We start from the raw sequence: 19980 nt of genomic DNA, 5'->3' as shown, positions 1-19980 counted from the left end.
TAGTCACATCTCAATCAAGGCTATGTTTTCGTAGACCATTTCTCTCAGTGAATGTATATGTAATCATAGGAGCGGTGTAGGGATCTTCTTTCAGAGATTCTCTCCCAAAGCCAGAGGTGGATCCAGCAGGTCCTTTCTATATTACATTCAGAATCCACTTCTGGCTTTGGCGCCAAAAACAACAAGGAACTATAACCCCTTACTGTCCAGAGTGTTTCAGACCAAAAAATGACCAGATACTTTTGGGTGATTTTATGCAGGTGGTTGTTAAGAAGTCCTACTTTTTCTCTTGAGCTGCCAAAATTATTTTTTCTACATTTTTTCATGACATATAGGGCTATTAATAACTTTTTTTCACAGAATTTTTTTCCCCCTTTGTTTTTATGAATATTTTTGCCCATCTTTGTAGAAATCAAAATGATAAACAAAATGGTAATGAGTCCTCCATTTTGTTTGGCATTTTGATTTCTATAAGGGGTGGACAAAAATATGGCAACACCCTACAAAATGCACATCACTACCAGTAAATTTTAACTATATCAAAAGAGAAGTTCAGTGGAAAGGATTAAAATCCTATGTGGATCCCTCCTAATGGTCCAGGATTCACAGAGGTGTACTACAGCAGAGGCAGTAGGCGGTGCTGTAGATTCTGCGTGATGCAATTATCAGTATAGAAACTCCTTTACACTGGCGATAAAATCATGCGACATTTGTGCGTTGCGAAACGCACAAATACGAAACCGATTTTTTGAATGGGTTCATTTATATTTGCAATGTTTTCCTGTATAGCACAGTGTTGTGATGCAAAGAACAAAACTGCAGCATGTTGTTTGGCGATATCGCCCATTGTTTTCAATGGGAGAACATTACGATTGCCTGCGGTGGCAGCTGCAGTAGGGAATTTCCCCAGCGATCTTCTCCCATTGAATTCAATGGGGCTGGCGCTGTTGCCGTCAGCCCCATTGAATACAGTCAGTGGGAGAACATAGTGATCTCCTGCCGCGCCAGAAATGTAGGGAACCCCTGTAGGGATGCGAGGTTGTTTTCAGATGAAGACACCTCGAATCCAGGGATTTACACATATTTTCAATGGGGCCGGCAGCAGCAGCGCCACCCCATATCTTACTGCGGCTGTGACAGCCATGGCAGGGGATTCCTTCAGCCCTGCTGTGATACGAGGGTGTTTCTTTGTGAAAATGCCTCGCATCTAGGGCTTTTCAGAAGGATTGCGATACTGGGCCGTGAATCACAGCCTGATATTGCTCTTGCCAGTATGCAGGAGACCTAACAGCGGCAACATGCAGTAAATAATAGAGGAATTTGAAAAGCAAGCAAAAATTCTGAAGAACCGCTTCATAGAGAAAGGGTATCCAATGGGCCTGGTGAAAGCAGCGTACGAAAAAGCAAGTATTTATAATGGAAAAGTAAAAAAGGCCTTGGAAGGGAAAGGTGATGAAAAAGAGAGTAAAACGATTAGATTCATCACCAAATATAATAATCAACATAGCTGCATACGGAAGATTCTATATAAACATTGGAATCTTCTGAAAGAAGATCCCTTTCTTCAGAAAATTCTTCCAACAAATCCCTGTATTACCTTCCGGAGAAACAGGACTGTGAAAAACATGGTAGCCCCGTCCTGTCCATTTAGAAAAAGGAAAACTAAGGTTGAAAAATTGAAATTTCTAAATACGGACACTCTGAAGGGCTCATATAAATGTGGCCACTCCAGATGTAAATGCTGTCATTCCATCACACATGCGAGAAGAGAAATTTCAATTGACTCCGATAAACCCTCATATAAGATCAATTCATTTTTGAATTGTAACAGTTCTTACATTATATATCTCCTCGAATGCCCTTGCGGTCTCAGGTACATAGGCCGTACTATTAATCCTCTACGTATCCGCTTGAATAAACACCGCAGTAACATTCTCAATGGCTTTTTGAAGCATAGCGTCTCAAGACATTTCTTAGAAAAACATGACAAAGACCCCGCAGGGCTTAAAGTTACACCACTAGAGAAGATTAAGAGAGGTTCGGCCATACATTTAAAAACCAGAGAAATGTACTGGATCTTTAAATTAAAAACATTAACACCAAACGGCCTCAATGAAGTTTTAGAGAAAATCTAACCAGTGGGTAGAGCCCCTCTTTTTAGGCACTCTGAAGAGTTTTTATACATTTTTAGCTTGAATTGCATTTTTAGATTATGTGTTATTATATTATGTTATTGTTATACATGTGTTATATATTTATACATTGATTATTTATTTATTCTCGGACAGATTATCTGTTCATCAACCATTGTACATACTGCCTGGTTAACCAATCGCTTTACTTTATTTATTAACATATAGAATTTATATCTCTTTTTTTTTTGTGTGTTTTTTTTTTTTTTTTTTATATTATTATTATTATTTCACTCTTATATAGAAGTCTTTATTGCATTATACTCTGCAACCATTTATGTGAGTGGCTATACAGTAGTAGCCATTATGTTGCATTATGCTACAATGCTATATTGTTTTTTGACTTTAATTGTTATGAGGGCATTCTTAGGCAACCATAAGTTTCCCCACTAACCTAAAACACAGCTTGGTATTATATGTCAGGTATGACGTAAAAATGATACAGCATATGTCAGACTCCTGTACGCTGCAGCACATAGCATCATTATGCATGATGCACCATCATGTCAAATACCTGTATGTCAAAACATCTTAAGTATCTAGCGCCCTCACTTTTTCAATTTTAATTTTTATTTTTTAGAATTTATGATTCAGAATAGGTTCCTTTTTTTTTTTTTATTTTTTTTTAAATTTGTTTTAAAAATTTTTTTTTTTTTTTTATTTTTTTTATTTTTTTATTTTTTATTTTTTTATTTTTTTTGATTGTAGGTTGGTATCCTAACTATAGACTATTACCATTATTATCCATGTTATCATATCCTGCCCCCCCGTTTCCTGGCTTTTTGGCATTGCCTTTAATAACAATATAATCATGGTGGCTCCTCTTTTTGGGGTCACTTCCCTCCCGCTCGGCAATTAGATTATTGCATTTGAGTACTACTGAAACGTTACTTCACTCTCTGACATTAGTGTGAGTTAGCTTAAATGAATGTCTCATCTTAGATACTTGATTAGTACATATAAAGTACGGCTACCAGATCACATGGTGCCGCTGATGTCATCAGTGCACGCCCGGATCACATGGTGCCGCTGATGTCATCAGTGCACGCCCAGCTTGGGGAATGCTGGACACACAGCACAGATGAACATGGGAGGGGTATGTCTTTTCTTAATTGTCTGTTCTTAACTGTGTATAAATATCTGCATTGTATATTGTTTTATATGTTAATGGCTTGAGAAAGGTGCTTTATTCTGCACCGAAACGCGTTGCCGTATTAAAAGTTCTGTTTGATTTCAACGACTGGAGAATCATCTGGTGACTTGAAGCTTAGCTTTATGCCTTGTGGTGGACACTCTGAGGAGGGGGCATTTGTGCATCATACCCCCCTCCTTCCAAGTAAGTGTTTCATCTCACCACTGTCTACACGTGAATTTGTCCTCAGTGTTTTTTTTCTGTGAGCGCGGATCTCCTTTTTCTGACAGTTTGTTTTTTCTCTCTTTCTTCATTATATCTGGGGGAGTTCTTCTTTTAGAACCCCCAGCCTGTATCTGCAGCTCTCCTTTATTTTGAAGGATTGGAGCACTGAGGAAAAGACACTTTGTGACCGCATCCACACAGCGTATCTTGTGTGGATTGGATCTACCTGTGGCGCTCTCCACTTTTTTCTACTTCCACAACATGCAGTAAGTGTCATTTGTCTTCGAGACAGCATTCTGCGTAGTTGTGAGGGAATTATGGCAGAGCTGACAGAATTCCAATGCAGTCAGGTTATTAGGGCCCATATGGTGGGGTTCTCTTCAACAAAGATCGAGGAAGTTTTTCTGCATCACGAGGCACAGTATGGATGGAAATACGTGTCGAGTGACAGACGATCAGTGTGTAGGGTTCAGATGAAAAAGAAGCAGACTACAGCTTTGGTGACAGTGACTGTTTCAGTTGGTGTGGGTGTTTTGTTTTTTTTAATAGGAATATATATTTTATTCTATTCTATAATGAAAAAAAAAAAAGAACGAACAAACACACACTACAACAGTCCCCCCCCCCCCCCCCACTACAATAAAAGACCCTCTGCGTTTTGAAATCTTAGGATGGATTTACAAAGAATATAAAAACATACTATTTGATATCGGGTCTTTTGGGATAATTTCATCCGATCCATCAAGGTGCCTTTGAAAATCTTCCAGTGTCATCCACTCCAGCTGCAGGTCCATTCCCACACCTACAACATGGGACTTGCTGTCCAGAGCTCCTGCAATACACAAAATAGTACTATTAGAATGTATGAAAAATGGTGGCTCATAGAAGAGCATCAGTTTACATACAGTACAAATCAGTCTGTCCTAGGATCAGGAAACCATGTAACACACCTGAGCTCTCCTGCAGGTGACACACGGTATCCATAACCTCTTGATCTCCTTCTGATGCTGCAAATGTCCACGAATCAGCCTCATCTTGCGTACTTCGTCTTTCTTTAAAAGTTGACTTCATTTCCTTCATCTTATAATCTTCTGGAAGTCTGTAGTCAAAGGAGGACTCCTCCTTCTTCTTTGCACTGTCCATACACGCTTCCCGGTCTTCAGCAGATATTGTGAAGGCATCATACACGGCTTTCTGCTCCTTGGTATCTAATGTGACAATAAAAACAAGCTCTGACTTTCACTCTCAGAAGATTCTCTTGGGAAAAAAAAACCTAAAATGTTTCACAATACATACCAACATTTTATACAAACGTAAAGAGAAAACGTCCATTAGCTCCAGACCCTTCTACTGTGTATATAACAATAGTATCTACATAAGTAGTTCAGTAACTTTGCTAATACAGTATATTGCAAGACTTACCTTGTGCCCGTCCTAAGTTAATGACCCCATACACCACGTGTTAAACACAAGGCCCGCGGGACGAATTTGGCCCGCCGCCTCGTGTTGTGGCCCACGGCGTACCGACGCCGCTCACCACTGCAGCGATTACCAGCGGGGGTGCCGCAGCTCCCCGCTGGTAATCGCGCTGTTACCGCTGATCCCGGCGCACGCTGATGTCAGTGTGCAGCCAGGATCCTCCTCCCCTGAGTCCCCTGCTCATCAGTTCCGCAGGAGAGAACTCGGGGAGGAAGCGTGCTGGGCTACACACTGATGTCAGTGTGCATCCGGGCTCAGTGCGAGCTGAGGGGGAGCGGCGCTGACAGGAAGGAAGAAGAAGTGTATGGGTTGGGGGGGTGGGGGGTGGCTGCTTATTACTGGGGAGGGGGTATTATTGGGTGGGGGCTGCTGCTCATTACTGAGGTGGGGGGGGCTTATAATGTTGCTATGGGGGTTAATATTACTAATTGGGCCGCTGCGGGAGTCGTTTTTACTGGGGCCACTATCAGGATCACTATTAGGGCTTGTCCATACGGGTGTAATTGTATTTCGGTCGCACAAATAAGCTGCGTATTTGCGCGATCGAAAAATCGCTTATGCCTGTATATTTGCGTACGTAAAAAAGGAACGCAGGTGGGCCCATTGAAATGGTGCACAAATATGCAGTGAATACATAGGTTTCCTGCGCATTCACCACAAATTTGCACGGCCCATACACTTCAATGGCCTATTGGGGTGCGTAGTACGCAACAAAATAGGTCATGCTGCGTGAAAATTAGGATCATGTGAATGAACTCATTGAAATCAATGGCTTCTATTCACTGCATATTATGTACGCAAATACACTTGTGTGAACGAGCCCTTACTATACAGTCTTAGCCCCCTTCACACGGGTGAAATTGTGCGGCGGGATTTGTCTGCGCGAAATCTCACACGGAAAAAAAAATTGCGGCATGCTCTATTTCTGTGCGGGGCAGCCGACATCACAGTCGCCTGCTCCCGCGGCTCCGGCTCTTCCGTGCTGGTCCCTGCAGGGGCTCGGGTCGGGTCCCGCTGCAAGCATTCTCACAGTGGGATCCGACCCGGCCGTCTGCAGGCAGCCTTACAATCGGCCCTTTGAAGGTCACCATAAGCCTGATGTGGCCCTCGGTGAAAATGAGTTTGACACCCCTGCCATACACATTACGGAAAAGTTGTCCAAACCCGACAATTTTGCCAGGGAAAAAAAACTGCATTTGCCATTCCAGCCTTACGATGCGCTTAGATGGAACGATTATTTATAAAAAAAATAAAAAAAACCTTCAAACAAGCGAAGGTGACCAATATAATCATTCAGTCTAAATGCGAGCCAACGACTGAACTGCAAACGAGAAATGTTCAGCATCGGCTAGCATAAAAATCATTGCTGGCTCGTTCACTTGTCCTGTTTAAAACACGGCTTGTTCTGATGTAGGTAGAGACAGAAAAAAACGGTAATCCTGCGCTACTTCACATAGAAAAAAGACGATTGTTCTGATGTAGAGATGTGAAACACTGAACAAGAAGTGAACGATTCTCCTGAATCTGCCTGTCTGAACCGGCTGCTGAGGAGAATCAACTCGTTTGCTCGTGCTAACAATTATTGTTCAGTGTAAAAGAAGGATTACAAAGACAGGGAGAACAATGGAAAGCTGCTCCTGCATGTAAAGTGATAGACCGGATGATGTTCAGCCGCTACACACCCAGACATTGCCCGGATTAATCTGCCCCTGGGGACTAAGCACTGCATTGCTCATATGACCAGCATCGGTTCTAACTGAATGCCAAGGGTCACTTGACACATGGGGGAAAATCACATGAAGGATATCCTGTTTAAGCCATTAGTGCATTACACTCGAGTAGTCTATTGACTACACTAGCCTACTGTGCAGGGATCTGCTGCACGGCTATATGCAATATGCCATACTGCAGATATGTACAGAACGTTCTGGTAAGACAAGGAATATACCAGTGACTACTACCTGTGAATATTCCTGCAGAGAACATATAAGGCTATTTATAGGAATTCTCTTAACAAATGAGGAAGGTGTCAATATTAAGCAGAAAAACTAAATGCACATCAGAATACTCACTTTTTACCACTTTAGGCTCCTTCCTTGCTTCTTTTTCAACATCATGCTTCTTTTTGGGCTTCTCTTTGGACAGTTCCAATTTTTTTGCATCTTTACTCTGGTAGAGATACAAAAGTAGTAAAAGGGGTATTCCGGTGATGGGCCATTTTTTCAGGTTTTTTTTTTTATATAGAACTGATAGATCAGTGGGGGTCTGACCACTGAAGCCAACACTTAACCCCCGGGAATAAGGGACACATGATCCCCCCTATTTCACATTTCAACATCCATTCCCCCCATTTCTGTAGTGTAGTCGCACATATCTGAATAGAGACATGGCTCCAGTGGATAGGCGAGAAAAAAAAAGGGGACCCATATACAGGATACTCCTTTGACAAGTTATTGCATGATGAAAAGCACATCGTACATTTACAACAGTACATATGGCTGAACATCTCAATGAGGGCATCTTTACCCGGGGCATCAGTATCTGCATTAGGGATACTGAAAGAAAAGGTTATGAGAAATTAGACCTCTGTAGAGATCATGTTTATTGGATGACCTGCAGAGGAGGAGAGAAGTATTAGAAACATGGAAGTATTGGAAGAAGGGATGGGCAATTAATCAAATTAATTTGATTACTCGTCATTTTGCTAAGGCACAATTCTAACTTTCATCCCTGCGGTTGGGGTGTGCAAACATCAGGAAGGGCTTTGATGACAGTGGGTGGGTGGAACAAAAGAGCCTTACCCTTAATGAGTATATAACTATAGGCCCATTTACATGAATAGATTAATCTCACAAAATTCATTCAAACAACCAAAAATGAGTAATAAGCGTTACATGTAAACGTGGGCATCATCTGAATGATGATTTTAAGGTGAGCTTAAAATTCATCATTCAGCCACAGAGAGATAAAGTGTCTCTCAATAGACTGCATGCCGTGTTCTCCACGGGAGTCGGGAGATTACCTTGTATTCTGCTGGCAGCCCAGACAGCTGGGTGTGGGATTAATCACACGCTGAGCTCTGCAAACAGCTCCTGGAGGCCCTTTTACGTGCAAGTGAAGAGGACAGAGTTTTAATGGCAATTAGTGGCCATTAACACTTTATGCAAAAAGATCGCTAAAGTTTTCAATCGTTTGAAAGATCATTGCGTGTAAATGGGCCTTAAAGCTCATAGCCCGTTCTTTTACCTAAGAGAATCGCATAATCAGTGCTTATCAAGAAATTGCTGTGCATCATAACTGTCCCATTCAATTCTGATCAGCATATGCTAAGGAATTGCTAAAAAAAAAAAAGAAGAACACACACCACCAATGTTTTGGTATTTTTAGCTACAGTCAGTTCAGGAAAACGTGAGTTTCCCTAACGACAGAGTCTTCCTGTTACCCAGCATTAATGGGGTTGCACTTTGGTTGCCCTGACCTTTTCAAGCAGCGATCAACTATGCAAGAACCACAGAGAAAGGGAGGCACAGCTATAAATTGATCTACCTGATAGGTGGGGTTCCCACTTTTGGGTCCTCAACCTATCAAGCATACAACACAGATTTTCCATAAAAACTTCAGATAAGAAAACCCCTTTGAAGACGCTGGCAACAATTCTGGTAAGACACCTACCTCTGTCAAAGAGTCCACAGATTTCCGGGTCTTGTCTTCACTACTTGTTCTAGAGCTTTTAGGGATCGGGGCTGGCTCCTTAACTTTATCAACTGACTTTTGTTTCTTCAGGAGACTCTTTTTCTCCACATGGGTGTCATCAAGAGAGATGGACTTCATCCCATCATCCTTTTCAGCTTTTTTCTTGTGTTTCTTTTTCTTCTTTTTCAACTTCACATCGTCCATCTCCACGTCCATAGCCCCTACATCAGCCGTTTCCTCCGGAGCATCAACCGCCACTTCCTGGCTTTTCATAGTATCATCCTGACCCAGCTTCTCTTGCTCATCGACAAGAACGTCACCACTTATGCCCTCGGCAATTGCCTCCGGTTCTGGAGACGCCCGGTTATCAGTCTGCTCCAGTTCAGGGGTTCTCTTCATTTTTTTCTCTTTATGTTCTTCTTTAGCCTTTATTTTACCCTCCTTATGGTCCTCCTTCTTGGATTTCTTAGTCTCTTCCTTTTTTGGCTTCTTGCTAGTTAGATCCTCTGTGCTTTCTGATAACCTTTTCTTTGGTTTGGAGTCAACAAGTTGGTTTTCGGATGGTTCTGCCTCGGCTTTTGACTTTTCTTTGTTTTTTCCTGATTTTGACTTCTTTTGCAAATCCCCTTGTACTTTGTCCTCTTCGTCCTTCGATTTCTTCTTCTTTTTCTGGTTAGACTCATCTTTTGTCCCTTGTGGAGAGTCACTGTCGGATTCTGCATCAAAAAGATCACTAAGTTTCGGCTATGGAGCGGAAAAAAAAAAAAAAAAAAAAAAAAAAACATTTAAAAAAAATTCAGATCTGCACCTCTAACTATTAACCTATCACATAATAACAGAACAAGCTGCATCTAGCAGCACCAACATTGCCCATCGTGAGGTTAGAATATTTACCAGCGCATCCTTCTTAGCAGCTTTCTGCTTGCTTTCCGCTTGCTTCCGTCTAAATTCAAGAAGGACTTCTTTACAGTCATCGAGATGGGCCTCTGGTTCCCAAGTGTCTCCATCAGAATCATATCCTTTCCAGCGGACGCGGTATAATACTTCGTCCTGGAAGAAAAGGAGGCGAAAACAGCCGTAAGTGACAAGAGTGCTTGTTACAAAGTTTATGTTAATCACAATCTACGAGAGCCCAGCCTCTTCAGTGGGGAAATGCAAGCTCATTGTCCCGGATTTCCTCTTTCATATCCGTAGACATATTATGTAATAACGTCAATGACGTTCGGAACCGGATAACCCAGGAGAACCGCAACATCAATGACACGAAGAAATCCCATCATCCCGTCTGCACGGATCTAGCACAGGACAGGATGCGTTCCCACATGGAGGATAAAAATAATTAGGACATCTGCAGACAGGAGGGCCGGCAGGGAAGAAGGGGGAGGGAGCAACAAACCAAATGGCCTAGATAAAGCAGCCGAAAGGAGAGGAGGTAATAGACACAAATCTACTGAATTTCATCTAATAGGGCAGTTGTTTGGAGGTCGTTTCTCGACATTGCAGGTTCACGCCGGCTGCGTACAACGGACGGCTCTGCATGTTAATCACTGGGCAGCTGGTAACACAACACTACTTCTCTGTTCATACAAAATATAGCCCTTTCTGTCCCATCATGCCAGTTCTTGCCAGACGTTGGCGCATTAAGTAAAAATCCCACATCTATGCAAGTCTAGAAGGAGGACAGAACAAGGTGCATTCAGGTTCTAAGGTCTCCTCAGGAATAGGAGCAGATCGGAACATGGGCCACATTTTAGAAGATGAGGACATTCTCCTGGGAGGAGTGAGACAGACGACAGCATCGTCCAGTGACAGCGGCTGGATATAGCATTTTTAGAACTTAGACCATTGTGTAATCGTCAGTTTTCTTCACCTGTGTAGAATAAGGCCCCCCTCATACAGGTGCTTTTTAACCACGATTATCACGGCGCAACGCTCCCATTGTTATCGATAGGACCACTTACACAGGCGCAGACAGCCTCTCAATCGCAGCGTTTTCCAGCGGTGAATGTTCTATTTTGGGTAGTTTCAGCGTTTTTAAACACTTAGTTGTCCATTGAAATCAATAAGGACAGTTTTCAGTGCTGCTGAAAGAGCGGCGTATCTTGGTACCGTGTTTTTGACAGCGTTAGGTGCCCTAGCTACATTACGTGAAAATAAAATAAAAAAGCAATACTCCTCTAGCAGGCGCGTCCAGGTCCCTCCTGCTGCTCTCCGCAGTTCCTGCAGTCTTCCGTGTAGTTATCATCGCCGACATAGCATCTCTTGCTAGTAACGGGTTTGAAAAACCCGCCTCTAGCAAGAGATTGCTCTGACTGGCTAAGCCAGCGCTTAAGAACCAGTCAGAGCAAGCTCTTGCTAGAGGAGTATTGCTCCCCCCCCCCTCAGCTTCCTTGTTTGCTTTTTCAGCTATGCAAAATGCATGCCAGCGCTGCTGAAACCACAGTAAATGCAGCATTGAAAAACACAGCATTTTCCCAAACGCCTGTGTGAGGGCGGACCAAGATCAATCAACAATTATTGAGCGAGAAATGTGGTGAAGGTGTAATGAACGTAAAAAACATGCATTCGTGTGTGTGGCACCAGCCGCGCCAACAACATGACTACACGAGTGATTATGAAGGACTGCAGAAAAGATTGCTTGCAGAGTCGGCATTTCCATAGGATCTGTGCACACCATCCTGCGTGGAGACCTGAAGAAGAAGAAAGTCTCCTCCTGGTGGGTGCCATGAATGTTGACCAACGGCCACAAAGCTGTGCACATGGCAGCATGAATGGGGCATTCATTAAGTCAACTGTCATAATGGTTGAGACGTGGATGCCATTTATCAATCCTGATACCAAACGGCAGCCGGCACGGTGGAAGCCCGCTGACCACCAACAGAGGAAGTCCGGCTTACAGCCACCATGGTTTTCGAAAAGTAAAGATGCAATCCTCACTCATCACGTTCCAAGGGCACAAGATTGGCTGCATCCTGTTTTGGCAAAGAAGTTCCTTCCAGCACTGCAAGACAAACAGCTGGAAGCGGCTGTATATGTGGTCTTCCATCAAGACAAAGGTGCCCTGCTCATCGGGCGGCCCTGAGTCAGGGTTTTCTTGCCGACAACTTTGAAGTGGTCCCTCATGCTCCCTACTCACCTGACCTTGCATCTAGCGATTTGGGACCTTTTCCTACAATGAAGGCTCTTCACGGTCACACATTATTTTTCAGCTATGTTGCTCTTGCATTAGCAATTTTCCAGTGGTCATACCAGCCCCCTATAGAAGCGTTCTCAGGGGCCACGCAATTATGTGTGCGGCAAGATGGAGATTATGTTGATAAGTGACACTTTCAGCTTTCCGGGGTAAGTAGGAAACCAAAATAGGAAACCATAGAACTTAAAGGGGTTGTCTCGCGAAAGCAAGTGGGTCTATACACTTCTGTATGGCCATATTAATGCACTTTGTAATATACATTGTGCATTAAATATGAGCCATACAGAAGTTATTCACTTACCTGCTCCGTTGCTAGCGTCCCCGTTGCCATGGTTCCGTCTAATTTCGGTGTCTTCTTGCTTTTTTAGACGCGCTTGCGCAGATCCGTCTTCTCCCTTCGGCTCCGCTTGGCAGCATCGGCGTTTTGGCTCCGCCCCCTTGTACACGTCATTGCGTAGCTCCGCCCCATGACGTGTTCCGGTTCCAGCCTCCTGATTGGCTGGAACCGGCACGTGATGGAGGCGGAGCTATGCAATGATGCGTACAAGGGGGCGGAGCCAAAACGCCGATGCTTCCAAGACCAGCCGAAGGGAGAAGACGGATCTGCGCAAGCGCGTCTAAAAAAGCAAGAAGACACCGAAATTAGACGGAACCATGGCAACGGGGACGCTAGCAACGGAGCAGGTAAGTGAATAACTTCTGTATGGCTCATATTTAATGCACGATGTACATTACAAAGTGCATTAATATGGCCATACAGAAGTGTATAACCCCACTTGATTTCGCGAGACAACCCCTTTAAATGCGCCTCATAAAAAGGGTTTAAACTAAGTAACAACAAGAGGCGAGCTGGATCCATAGACATCATATTAATACTATAGGAAAACTACAAGGTGGACCGAATGTTCGTTCCCCGTTGTAAGGGGTCGGGTGATCACATCTTTTGGGAGGATCCTGTCAGCAACACACCTCATGTATACAGGGGATGTGCTGCTGACCGTGTATGAGGGATATCAGACCATTAGACCCCCACGCAGTCTGCATCGGCCTGTCGAAAACCCATCTGAATGGAATCCAATATCGTCAGTTGGCTCAAAGAGGACAATTACTTTTTACACCATCAAATGAAATTAGCATTGCAGCGTCCCATTACTCCGATTACTAACATTTATGGCTACACCTGCAAAGTGTACATCCCATCCCAACACATGACCCCCATCTTATGTCCCGCTACTCCGTGTGATATCTGTACCTCACCCACCAGCATGAACTAACAGATCGGATCTGCTTGTCAGATGTGGAGTGTGCGCACTTTAGCAGAAAATAAAGCCGACTCCGGCCGTATCTGCAAGTGTGAAGGGGAAAAAAATAAATAAATAAAAAAAAAAAAAATCAAGAGTTCATGCCTCTCAAGGCCTGCGTTTTGCCACGGATCCTCTGTGCGGACGGCAATCGAGGATTCCGCAGATAGAATCCATTCGTGCGAGACCGCCGGCCTCATTCATAGTGACAGGAGACTCTGGCTTCCTCTCAGTACTGAACACCAACCTGCAAGAACATGTTCTGACATGCTGGACAACGTCTATGTAATGGGGGCTGCTGATCAAGAGAACCCCTCCCCCGAGTTTGGCCCGATTTATTGGGTCACGTACACCCAGCATTAGAGCATCCTAAATACATCAAACAACAATACTTCACTCAAGGCCCCTTTACACGGGACGATTATCGTTAGTAGTTACTTAAAACCCTGCGCTCCCGCAGGTCTTGAATGAAGCTCGCCCCTTGTAAATGCATGCATAGACCTAATGACTCTGCGAGAGTCGTTCAGTTTCTGCATACTTGAAAACCGATTCAGTGAACTGGCCGTTCAGTGGAACCAGCAGTCAATCAGTACTGAACGTCTGCTGCTACAGTGAATGGAGAGAGGCGGGCAGGGGGAGAGAAATCTCATCCGGCCACCCCGCCTCCCTGCTGGCCACGTTATCACCGATTCCCGCTCCTGTGTACCAGCACGGGGATGAGCGTGGGGCATTCTTTGCCAGTTACTCGTTACGTGTAAGAGGGCCTTAAGGTACAAGTGGCCAGCAGGCTCAGGAGGGGACACTTTGTAGTCAGGTCAGAATGATGGGACACACTGGACTTCCTGCGCTGGTCACCAAGCAGATAGCGGCCGGTTGGTTGTGTTTCGCTGTAGTCCAGTTCTACGCTGTAGATACATAACTGTAAAGGGTGAATAAACTTATACAAACTTTTCATCGTCTACTGATGTCCAACCCGCGTCTCTCCGGCTGTAGAACGACTCCAACTCTCAGCATGGGACCTACTTTATACGACTTTCCTGCCATACTGTCCAGCCAGGACCCCTGTGGCCAGTACAGAACGCTGGAACTGTATTTCCACACTATGCACCGTGCCAGAAGCCTTCTATAATAGACGGGACACAATTGTAGCAGACTTTCAGCACAATGAGGTCTAGGGGTATGTTCACACAGTGCAGAAATATCCCGCAAGGGCAATTTGCACCAAAATGCACAGAGTTCACTCACTGCAATGTAATGAAAGAAACACTGAAGACTAGAATACACTGCGGATGTCTTATACTTTGAGTGAGCCCTTTGGTTAAAATCCCCTTCATTTACATTGTACTGTACTTTTTATGTTTACTCCGTATCAAAAAGGTGGTGTGAACGCACCCCAACGCCCCATTTAGGGCTCACGTCCACGGGCGGGTCAGATTCCGGAGGCAGGAGCCCGCAGCCAAATCCAACCCTGCCTGCAGCCAAGGGCCTGCTTACCCATCTGGGTCTTCTTTTTCCTCTACTCTGGATGTGTGGAAGCACCGGCTGGCGCACATGTGCAGAAGAGTTTGTTTTGTTGTTAAACTCCTGCTTTCCCGTGGAATCCATCTGCAATTCCATTGACTTCAATAGAAGCCGTCCGTGTGGGAACCGCACTGAAATGGAGCATGCTGCGATTTGAATCCCACAACCAAAGGTCCGCAAATCAAATCCGCATGCTTTAATTCAGTTGCGGACGCCCTTGCTTCCCTATGGGCGGCTTGAACTGTGGATCTGCTGGCACTAAATGCACTATTACATGACCAATTGCATATTTACTGCATTTTTTAAGCACCGCAGTAATTTCAATAGGCTATATATGCGTAAACTCCCACCCTACGTAACCGCCAGTCGTCTTCTATTTCTGTACTGCGGACGGTCCAGACGGCTCACCGGACATGCGCAGCACAGACTTTCCTGCGCCGTCGTTAGGCGATGATGCAGGTGCCCATGACCTTTCCGCCAGGTTAATTGTGGAAGGGCCGCGGGTCAGATGACTTTCATTGGTCCTCTGCATGGAATCCGGTCAAAAATAGAGCATGCTGCGATTTTTCTTCCGTGAGCAGAAACTGCAGTTGGCTTCTGCTCATGTGCAGGAAGAATCCCTTTTCCCCAGCGTGCTATGGGCGGTATTTGCTGCAGAACCTGCTCTGGCTTCCACAATGCAAACCCGCCTGTGTGCAGGCGATATAACATCCTGGGGGTACATGTAGGCAGGAAGATGGATTTATCTGTCACCGACGGATGATATAGCGAGTTGTTCCGTGCTCGCTTGTTTACATTTACAATTACGTTCCTTTTATGTCCGTAACCCCGTTTACACGAAGGCTGCGCTGCTGAAGAATAGCGATTTTCATATCCTCAAAAGATGCGATTAATGACAAACAAGTGAAATACGGACGGTCGTTCGGTCGCGTTTACAACGGGCGACAAGTGAGAATGATCGCAATTCTGTCCTCTGTAAATGAAACAGACTGGACTCATAAGATTTGGTCTCGGAGATTTCGGGGCAAACAACGGTGTTCGCTCACAGCTTGTGCTCTGTACAACTGTAACAAACTCCCAGCTGTGAGCAGCACTGTAGTACATCTGGAAATGACTAGGGAAGCGGTCACTCACCGGAGACCCCCTTTATGTGCTGGCGTACCCATCACCCTGATAGACATGTCCATCTTGGGACACCTGAGACAGCCATGTGGCAGCGGCTTCCAGGAATCACACCCCTTGTGCCAAGGACAGCCAGTGCTTGTCAGGAGGAAGCAGCATGCTGTTTACACACCAGGGATTAGTCTAGTAACACGCCTCGGGGGAGCGCTGAGCAGACGGTGTGCCAAACGGATACCGGCCCACTGAAAGGGAGGATTCATATGTATACGTTGTGTGTGCCGCCATATGGTGCCTGCATGCACATGAGAAGCACACGGTATGTGCACACATGTCCGCAGGAGTCCGCACAGGATGGGCCCAGCCATATACACCGCTCCGATCGCAGTGGGCGTTGCAGAAGAGTCTGGCAAAATCAGCCATAGTACAGGGGTGCCGGGCCCTTCGCCCTAAGGGCCACATTGTGAATGGGGTTGTCTGATGAAACAACCCCTTCTACGCACATAAGATGTAGAACAGTCAGACCCGTGATTTGTTAGGGCACGCCAATATCTACATATGGACATGGAGGTCTCGTCTCCTCCTCAGTAGCAGATATCGGGGCAAGAAAAGGACTGGGCTTGTAGATCCCTCTATTCTCAGAAGATAAGCTGCTGCCAGAGGTGTCCGACAGCGAGCTAAGGCCCATTTACACAACGATTATCGCTCAAAAATCACTCAAAGCGTCTTTTGAGTGATAATCGTTGTGTGTAACGGCACTGACATCATGCAGTTTTCCCTAAGCCGTCGCTCATAGTTGTCTGTCAGCGTGCTGACAATGAGCCTCATCAGGGATTCACAGCGGGATACAGCTGATACTACTGTTTCAGCTGTATCCCACTCCCTGATAACAGGCGAGGTATGAGGAAAACGGAGCGGTCCAGCTCTGTTCTCCATGCCCGCCACGGAGCGCTCGGCTGTATAACAGCTGGGCGCTCGGAGCAGGGAACAGCTGGATACAGAACACAAGCGGGGACACCCCGTGTGCCTTCATCCTCCGCTCAGAGCGCATGGTGATTGCTCAACGTTTAAGCGATCACCTGTCACTGTAAGTGTATAAACCAGGCTTTACTCCAACCTCTCTCCTCGGAGGTCGAGCACGCCCGGGTTATGTACATGATGGGAGGAAACAGACATCGGCCACAACATAGGCGTTGTTCACACTTGTGTTGTGGTGGTCTGTTTTCCTGTTTTATTATCAGCAAGATCCGCCCCGCGTCCGAGACCAGCGCCTATAACCGCATCGGTCGTCCCGTTTCCATTACGCCACCGCACATTTTTCCAGACAAAATAGCGCAGCATGCAGTGATATTAAGCCTTAAGTGCCCGACCGCCCTCTCAGCGATGGTCGCTCCGCTGCTGCTACCCGCAGTCACTCTGGGCACAAAGGTGGAGCGCTCAGGATCTCTGCCAGCCACAACTGGCAGTAACGGGCGATCCAGAGGCTCCGGTTTACACGGCCGACAGTCACTTGGATTTTTAGGTGAGCTAAGCCCAGGCGACTCCGACAAGTGAGCAATTTGCTGCTTAGCGCCCGGTCAGCGGCTGCGTGTAAACAGGGCGGCTCTCACCCGAATTTGCCTTTTCCATTGACTGCTCTGCAGATTATCGCCCCACACAGCAGACCCTTTTAGGCCGGCTGCACACGACAGATCCAGGCTCCACGCCCGGCGACCCCGCGTACCTGCCACTTCTGTACCGCAAACACTCAGCGGTCAGGGGCAGTACAGACTTTTTTAGATATCCGTATTTCCTGCGATGACACGGGCAGCCGCAGCCTCTTCAGTGTCAGCTGCAGATGGGCTGCAGGTCGGACGGCTTCATTTACTTCAATGGAGGGCGTCCACTGCAGAATAGCGCATTCTGAAACTTTCCCTCCGGAATACACAGTTACATCCCGCCATCTTGAAGGAAAAATGCGATTTTCCACACCTTTCGATGCGTGCGATTTGCTGCGGATCCTCCGTGCGAACGCCAGCCGCAGATTCCGTAATAGCTGCAACCGCTGACATCAGACTGCTGAGGGACCCAGAGACCACCAGCCGCAGCTCCTGCCCACACCTGCAGGAGGCGCCGCGCACACCAAACACTGCCCCAGGCTTACCAGATCTGCCCCTGCCCAGGATACCATCGGTGGGAGCTTCACCATCACACCCCACCGCAGCCAGGGGGCGCCATCTGCAGGACCCGCATGTAAACAAACAGCTCACCACCCACTCCACGCATCCCTTTAATTTAACCCTCTAAAAGCAGCAGCGCTGTCCAACCAGGGGGGGTGCTGGGAGTTGTAGTCCCTCTGTACACCATGTCCTACAGACCCCCGCACCGCTGGCCTCCCGCACTCACCCCTTCCACCTTCGAGTCCAGGATACTCTCTACTTCGAAGACGTCCTCCTCGTCCTCCTGCTCGCTCTCCGCCCCTTCCATGGCGTTCGCCCCTTCTCCTGCATTGTCCGGCTCGCCCCCTGACTTGCTGACTGCACCGTTACCATCCTGTCCCACAAACTCCGCCATGATGGCCCGAGTTAGGTAGACGACAACGGGGAAAATCCTCCTGCGCCACACACCTCCCCGATACGTCCCGAAAGGATGGCGCTCTCCGCCAATCACAGAGCAGAGCAAAGGGGATTGGGTTTACCCGCTCCATCCAATGGGACGCAGAGACGGAGTTTGCAGTCAAGTATGGAGCAATTTAATTGGATAGTGTCGCCTTCTCACTTGAACGGACAGAGCCAATCACCGCGTGGTATCGCTTGAAGGGCGGAGCGGATTGTAAGGTAACTTCAGGCAATGCCAGGGAGTCCTAGACCACGCGTGACCGTCTGCCGCCGTTTGCGCATGCGCGGCATATTATCGCTTATTATTGTAATTACCGTAATGGGGCGAAATGTAATCCGTATCTGATCCTCAACCCTGTGCAGCGGCTATACAATAAGCAGAAAAGTTTGGTACCGTGATATGGTGTGTTAAGACGGAACGATTGTCATTCAAACAAACGAAAGTCAACCATAATCGTTCCATCTAAATGCGAGCCAACGACTGAACAACCAAGGAGAATCGTTCACTTATCTAAAAATCAAAGTTGGCTCATTCACTTGTTCCGTTTAAAAAGCGCTGGTTCAGTGTTGTACATAGGAAGGTGGAAGACTGAATGACAGGTGAAGGATTCTTAACTATGATCTGCCTGCCTATACAGGCTGCACGAGCTCCAACCTGCTGGTGGTGACATCATCACCTCAGAAGCTCATGCAAATGACAATCAAGCAGTTCTTGTTCAGTGGAGTAAATAATGCACTACTTTGATAGATCGGACTTTTACAGACGTGGCGATACTAATTATGTATTTTTGTTTTATGATTTAGAGGTTTTTTTTATTATAGATATGGCAAAAGGGCGGTGATTTAAACTTTTATTACTTTTTTTTTTTACAATTAATAAAACTTTATGGATCTTACTTTTTCTTCTAGTCTCCCTGGGGAACCACAACTAGCGATGCTTTGATCGCTACTGCAGTATGATGTAATGCCATAGCCGGCCTCACATAATGGTTGCAGTGCAGGAGCCGGGAAGGGGACAAGGGACAGCGGTGGAGGGGTAAGTGACACCAGGCAGGAGGGAATATAATGGACATCCATTCTCAGGCCCGCCAAATCAGGTTGTGGGCATTGGTGTAGGTGTGCATCTTGTCTCCACCAGAGGAATGGGTGGAGACAAGCTGCACGCCTACAGCAATGCCCACAACCTGATTTGGCGGGCCAGAGAATGGATGTCCATTATATTCCCTCCTGCCTGGTGTCACTTACCCCTCCACCGCTGTCCCTTGTCCCCTTCCCGGCTCCTGCACTGCAACCATTATGTGAGGCCGGCGAGGAGACTGACAGCGCGTAACCGACAGTGGCGGAGCAGGGACGGGAGAAGGCAGAGTGCTGGTGACAGCGGGGGAATGCAGCGGTGGGGGGTGGGGTTGTGTGTGAAATGACAGCGCTGACACCGGCAGGGGAGAAAGTCGCCGGGGGAAGTGAGAGCGGAGCAAGGAGGCCAAAGCAGTGCCGCCTTCTTGGGTTGCTGGGCGGGAATATTCACAGC

The 19980-nt window shown here is 46.3% G+C and overlaps 1 protein-coding gene across 1 annotated transcript in view; it reads right to left on the bottom strand.

Annotated features, from left to right (window-relative positions):
• Positions 1-18504, bottom strand: part of MPHOSPH8 (M-phase phosphoprotein 8) — a 28195-nt gene extending 9691 nt beyond the window's left edge. The window contains exons 1-6 of the mRNA XM_066582160.1: positions 18241-18504; positions 9616-9771; positions 8701-9465; positions 7101-7197; positions 4500-4757; positions 4250-4381 (exon numbers count right to left, since the gene is read on the bottom strand). Coding sequence (XP_066438257.1) covers positions 4250-4381; positions 4500-4757; positions 7101-7197; positions 8701-9465; positions 9616-9771; positions 18241-18408 — 1576 coding nt within the window. The 5' untranslated portion in view covers positions 18409-18504. The remainder of the gene's footprint in view (positions 1-4249; positions 4382-4499; positions 4758-7100; positions 7198-8700; positions 9466-9615; positions 9772-18240) is intronic.
• Between the last annotated feature and the right edge of the window lie 1476 nt (positions 18505-19980).

This window comes from Eleutherodactylus coqui, chromosome 1, assembly GCF_035609145.1.
Source record: "Eleutherodactylus coqui strain aEleCoq1 chromosome 1, aEleCoq1.hap1, whole genome shotgun sequence".
Classification (NCBI taxonomy): domain Eukaryota; kingdom Metazoa; phylum Chordata; class Amphibia; order Anura; family Eleutherodactylidae; genus Eleutherodactylus; species Eleutherodactylus coqui.
This window is presented reverse-complemented; position numbering and strand designations above follow the sequence as displayed.